This window comes from Cibotium barometz, chromosome 17 (genome assembly GCF_041138505.1).
Source record: "Cibotium barometz isolate CiBa-2024 chromosome 17, ASM4113850v1, whole genome shotgun sequence".
Classification (NCBI taxonomy): Eukaryota; Viridiplantae; Streptophyta; class Polypodiopsida; order Cyatheales; family Cibotiaceae; genus Cibotium; species Cibotium barometz.
In genome coordinates this window covers 36,849,097-36,855,265 of record NC_141062.1, presented here as the reverse complement: position 1 = coordinate 36,855,265, position 6,169 = coordinate 36,849,097, and the positions used below count along the sequence as shown (strand labels likewise).

At 45.6% G+C, this 6,169-nt stretch overlaps 1 protein-coding gene across 2 annotated transcripts; it reads left to right on the top strand.

Annotated features, from left to right (window-relative positions):
- The first annotated feature begins 982 nt into the window (after window positions 1-982).
- On the top strand, window positions 983-5,922 carry LOC147629953 (pentatricopeptide repeat-containing protein At3g09040, mitochondrial-like). Of its 2 annotated transcripts, none has more exons than XM_086811491.1 (2): window positions 983-1,149; window positions 1,482-5,922. In XM_086811491.1, exon 2 carries the CDS (start codon window positions 1,598-1,600, stop codon window positions 3,920-3,922), a length of 2,325 nt encoding a protein of 774 aa, XP_086667617.1. In that variant the 5' UTR covers window positions 983-1,149; window positions 1,482-1,597; the 3' UTR covers window positions 3,923-5,922. The 2 variants fall into 2 exon arrangements, with proteins under 2 accessions (XP_086667617.1, XP_086667618.1); XM_086811492.1 differs by having other exon boundaries at window positions 1,374-5,922.
- The last annotated feature ends 247 nt before the right edge of the window (window positions 5,923-6,169 follow it).

Genomic DNA, 6,169 nt, shown 5'->3' with positions numbered 1-6,169 from the left:
GCTCTACTGCTATTGATGTTTCAGTTTCGATTAAAGATTGGGCTTGGCTTAATGGTGTCAAGCTAAAGGATGGGGTGTCAAGCTAAAGGATGGCAAAACTAGAGAACTATACTGACTAATGAGAAAAGGGGATGTCAATGTGATGTATTGCAATAAAATTTGGAAAGTCAATTGGAGCCCCTCCAGTTGGAAAAAGAGGTGGAAACTCTTTTGGGATAGTCAGATTCCTAAGAAATTTCAGGTCTTTACGTGGAAGGTATGTATGTGGGCATTGCCTATTGGCTCCAAACTTCAAAAGAGAAATATCTCTAGGGGTATTTGTCCTTGATGCATAAGTGTGTGTGTTTGTGCTGGTCTGTATGCAATGTGAATAAGGTAAGATGCACTGAGCTGGATGTGCTGATACAGAATCTGCATAGGAATATCATTTGAGTCCTGCCCAGGGTTTGGTGGAGCTTCAAACATACTAGGAGTAAGTTCCTAATGCTGATTTGTATGCTGTAGGTGAGGAGTTCCTAATGTTGATTTGTATGTTGCAGGTGAGGTGTTGGGAAGGGAAGAAGAGACCCCCCAAATTTGGACCAAGAACTCAAAGGTGGCACCATAAAGTAGAGCAGGATGATCATACTTTTGTTGCCTTTTTAGAAAACCCTATGGGAATCAGACCTAGTGTTAAGATTTGGTCTAAGAAAGGGGGAATGTGGGAAAAACAATCCCCTCGTGGATGCACTACAGAAGCAATGATGGACGCCAGCATCTTGCTGGGGTATTAGATATCTTGGGACCAGTCTTGCTTTTTGATGGAAGAAGAGAGATGGGATTTTCTGTGTAAAATTCTAAATAAAGACATAAATGATTTGTAAAGATCAATAGTATAGATTGTAGTGGAGTTTCTGGACAGTTTCTAAGTTAGGTTATATATATATATATATATAATTATTATTGATCCCAAAAAAAAAGACCCCAATAAGGAATCCCACCTTCAGTTCCCAAGCTTGTTGGGGTTATGGCGGACTGAAAGCTCGCTTCTTCAATTTCTTCTTTGGACTCTTGTACGAGTGCTACTAATGGTCATCACTGGCTTGCCCCAGCCCTTCTCCACCCCCATCGTCAATGCGCTTCTGCACCGACTCTGCCTTCATAGCCGAGGTAAACTCCAATCCTCTCCACCCTCCAAAATAAACCCTATTTAGATATCTTAATCTTAATCTCATCAGATATTCCATTCATTTGTACTCATATTTAACAAGGTGTAGGCGTCCTTAGCAATGATTTAAGGTTTTTCACTACTTAGTTTAGCCAATGCTAATGAAGGTTTAGGCCTCTTGACTACTTAAACTAACCAATGCTAATCATAGTTTATGCATCTGCAGCCTTTTCTGCATCTAGACGTTGATGCCTTAATTAAGGTTTTTGCCTTTTTAACTTACTAGTGAAGGTTGATGCGTCCTTAGCAGTGCCTTAATTAATATTAACTACAGGTTATGGATCGATTGATATGTTAGTGGGGAGAGGGTGGTCATGCCATATCACGTGATTCATTTTGGGTGAGTCGGAGTACCACTACTTTGTCTCTTGTTGGTGGGCAACACGAATCATGGGCGCTCAACAGGCTTTGGTACCATTGTCATCACCACCACATTGGCTGCATCATCACCAGAAGAAAGACAACTGGTCTCGTGCGAAGGAGGTATGTGCTACCTACGCTTCTCTTCTGCGTTCATTAAAGAGCCCAATGGACCTCCCCCATGGCAAGCTCATCCAAACACACATCAAGAAAGATGGCATGGAGGATGACCCATTTTTAAGAAGCCTCCTCATTGAGATGTATGGTAAGTGTGGCAATGTGGATGATGCTCGCCAGCTTTTCAACACCATGCCCCAGCGCCCAATGCTGGCCTGGAAGTCCATCATCAGAGCTTATGTTCAGGATGGGCAATGCCCAGAAGCCCTCCAACTCTTTGAACAACTCCTGCAGGAATGTTTTTTTCCAGACAAATTCACCTTTGTCAGCTTTCTCACTGCTTGTGCTAGCCTCGCTGACTTTTCCGAAGGCAAAAGAATCCATGCTCTTGCTGTAGGCAACGGGTTTGTCTCTGATATCGCTGTAGGTACAGCCCTCGTGAACATGTACGGCAAGTGTGGTAGCCTCACACATGGCGTTGGGATGTTCAATGACATGTATGAGAGAAAGGTTATTGTATGGAATGCCATGATTGCAGCACATGTCAAGCATGAGAAGGGAATTAAGGCCCTTCGCCTTTTCAACCAAATGCAGCAGGAGGGAGTTCTGCCAAATAGAATCACTTTTATCAACATTCTCTCTGCATGTGTGGCCAGCTCTGCAGCCCATCATGTTGGTGAGAAAGTGCATGCCAGAACTTGGACTAATGAATTTCGGGCAGATGTGGTTGTGGGGAATGCTATTGTCAACTTTTATTGCAGGTCAGGTAGGCTCAAGAATGCATGCATAGCATTCGATGCTATACTCACACAAAATATGGTTTCATGGACTTCCATGATTGAAGCATACACCCAGCACGGGCAAGGCAAGGAAGCTTTTCAACTTTTTGAGAGAATGCAGCAACAAGGAGCACTTCCAGATCAGGTTACATATATCGGCATTCTAGAGACGTGTGCTGATTCGGCAGCCCTACCTAAAGGCAAGCAAATACATGCCCGTTTGGCAAGCATTGGACTTGAATCTGACATAGTCATTGGGACTGCCATTGTGCACATGTATGGGAAGTGTGGCAGCCTGGAAGATGCAGGCATGGTGTTTGACAAATTGCCTCAGCACAATCTGATCTCATGGACTTCCATGATAGCATTACAGGCTCAACATGGGCAGGGGAAGGAAGCTTTACAATTTTTCTCCCAAATGCTACAGGAGGGACTCATGCCTGATAAGGTGGCCTTTTTCAGCATACTCGATGTATGCTGCCAGAAAATAGATCTGCTGGAAGGCAAACGGATGCATGCCCACCTTCTTGCTGCTGGATATGAACCTGATGATAATGCTGGGGCTGCTCTTATTAACCTGTACGTCAAATGTAGGAGTCTAGAGGAGGCACGTAGGATGTTCAAGAACGTTTCTGATTTGGGCGTCGCGTCCTGGACTGCTATGATTGCAGCATGCACTGAACACGGCCAGGGGGATGAAGCCTTCCAGCTTTTTTTCCAAATGCAGCAAGAAGGGGTAATGCCTGACAAATCAACCTTTGTCAGTATGCTCGATGCTTGTGCTAGCTTGACAGCCTTACTCAATGGTAAGCAAATACACACTCACATAGTTGGCCATCGTATGGAGGCTGATACTGCTGTTGGGACTTCCCTTGTCAACATGTATGGCAAGTGCGGCGACTTGAGAGAGGCCCAGACTACGTTTAATGGAGTGTCCAAGCAGAATTTGATATCTTGGACTGCCTTGATTGCAGCATATGCCCAGCATGTAGAGCCCAAGGAAGTTCTTCAGATTGTGGATCAGTTGGCTGGCCAAGGATTTCTACTTGACAATGCCACTTTTGTAAATGTATTGTCTGCATGTAGTCGTGCTGGTTTTTTGGATGAGGGCTACATTTGTTTTGTTAGAATGGTTCAAATTTATGGCATCAAACCTGCCTTGGATCATTACTGCTGTATGATCGATCTTCTTGGAAGAGCTGGGCATCTGGATAATGCAGCAGCCTTGGTCAGTGGAATGCCTTGCCAACCCTCTGCAGTCCTTTGGATGGCATTGCTTGGGGCTTGTCGATACCAGACAGATGTAGAACGAGGAGAACATGTTGCAAAACATGTCTTTGAACTGAACCCAGAGAAAGGGGGGTTGTACGTGGTGTTATCCAATATATATGCTGCATCTGGCAGAGGGATGATGCAGCACAGCATGGAGGAGGAACTCAACTGTCTGCAGCTCAGTTGACATATTAGTCTTATTGGCAAGCACACAACTGGCAGGGGGATGATGCAGATGTCTTCACAGCATGAAGGAGGATCAAGGAATGAAAAAGTCTACTGTCTGCAGCTCAGTTGACATAAACGTCTTTTTGGCAAGCATGCTATTGGCTTGTGATCATGTTTCTTTGATCTCAGCAGACCAGTGGCATCCATTATTTTAAGTTGCACTCTACTTTCCAACTAGAAGACATGATGTCCAAGGGCTTACACAAATGTAGGGTTATGATATATGCTGTGAGGGCAAAAGGACGAAAGGACCAGATGTACGAGAGATCAGAGAAAATCAACACAGCATGAAAATAGATGAGTGAGAGTATGTATATTGATGAATGAAATCCAGTAAAAGAGCTCAGTGTGAGACTCTGATAGGGCAACCCAGAAATGAAGGAGCAGAGAGGGCTGCTGTCCTGAAGGCGGAGAGGGCCGCGATCCCAAGCAGATGGTAGGCTGCTATCTCGAAGTAATGAGCAGAGAGGGCTGCCGTCCCAATGTCAAGGTAAAGGAGTAGAGAGGGCTGCTGTCCCGGTGATGGGAGGATGAGGGCGGAGAGGGCCGCGATCCCGAGGTCGTGTGAGCTGATGTAAAACGCTGAAGTGCTCTACTGTAGTAGCAGAGAGGGCTGCTGTCCCAACGAGATGCTGTAGCAGAGAGTGGGCTGCTGTCCCAAGGGTATGCTGCAGAAGAAAACGCTGGAGCTGACCTGACAACGATGATGATGATGCTGATGTAGAGCAGGTGCCGGCAGCAGCAGCAGATGATGGTATATGATGTGGTTGATCTGGGTGCTGCCAACAGGGCGCTGTGCTGAAAGTTTTGAATCTTGATGTGAACCAAGCGCCTGCAGCAGCAGTGTATATGGCCTGACGTGATGAAGCGCCAGCAGCAGATGAAGTCGTTTTGTGTGTTCAGTTCCTTTGCTGATTTATGATGCACATATTTATATGAAGTTTGGGCTGCTGGTCGGCCAGGGAAAGAAGTCGGCCAGCAGCAAGACAAGAAAATTGGCAAAACAAAAAGCCCTTTTTGGGCTGGATAAAATACCAATTTAGGTATATTTTCACACCCCCCCCTCTCAGGCCAAAAAGGGGACCATGAGAGAAGATGAGAAGGATGGTAAGTGGGTGAAGAGGAACATGAAGAAGTATTTGGTTTTGGGTAAGGTTGGTTGTCGCGGGTGTAGATCATGTGCTTTCCGTCTTTGTAGAGTCTTTTTGAGTTTGGGCAGTACTGGATCAATGCAACAATGCAAGGGGTTTTCACACGCATGAATGCCCATTTTTGGGTTTTCATTCATACATGTGCCCCAAACACAAAAAATAGAATGCTATGCAAAGGGTATGCAAGATGGTAAATGCTCTGTAGTGGATTTTCACATGAGCAGTGTCCACATGGGGTTTTCACTGACTCATGTGCCCGTTACAACAATGAAAAATAAGCGGAAAGGAGAGGATAGTCCCCCTCTCAAGATGCTGAGGGTGATGGTGGAGGACTGATGCCTATACGCTTGCGAAGACACTCAAGGTACGCTCGCGAAGACACTCAAGGATGGGCCGGTTGATGGACTTTGTGAGGATATCGACATGGTTGTCCGCCGTAGGAATATGTACTGGAGCATGATGGTACCAAGCTCAATCTATTCCTTGGTAAAATGAAAATGGACACCAACATGCTTGGTACGGTTAGAAAAAATAGGATTTTCGGCGAGGGCCATTGCACTTTGACTATCAACGAAGATGGTAGAAGCGGTGTCAATGGGAACGTGCATCTCCTCAAGAAGCTGATGGAGATACATAGCCCTAGTGGTGGCATCATAGAGGATCCGGTACTCGGCCTCAGCTGAAGACCCTGCAACGGTATCCTGCTTCTTGCGTTTCGGAGTTTCTCACTCCAGAAACGCGTTTTCATGTGACTATGAGTAAAAATAACCACCATGAGAATGTCGGGAATCGATATCACCGGCCTAGTCGGAGTCCGTGCCAATGACCTTCTTATGACGAGGGCGATCCACAAGGAACTATGTGTCATTACGGTCAATGCTTTCAAGTTCTTGTTCTATGGCTTGTTTCCAGGCTGACTGTTTGATTGCTTCTTTTCATGATGTTGGCTCATCATGTGCCACATAGTTTGTGGAAAAAACAGAGGCAAATGAGGTACGATGAGTGAGCCTGGTGGACCGACGAGGACCATCCAATGGGATATAGCGGGAAAGCAT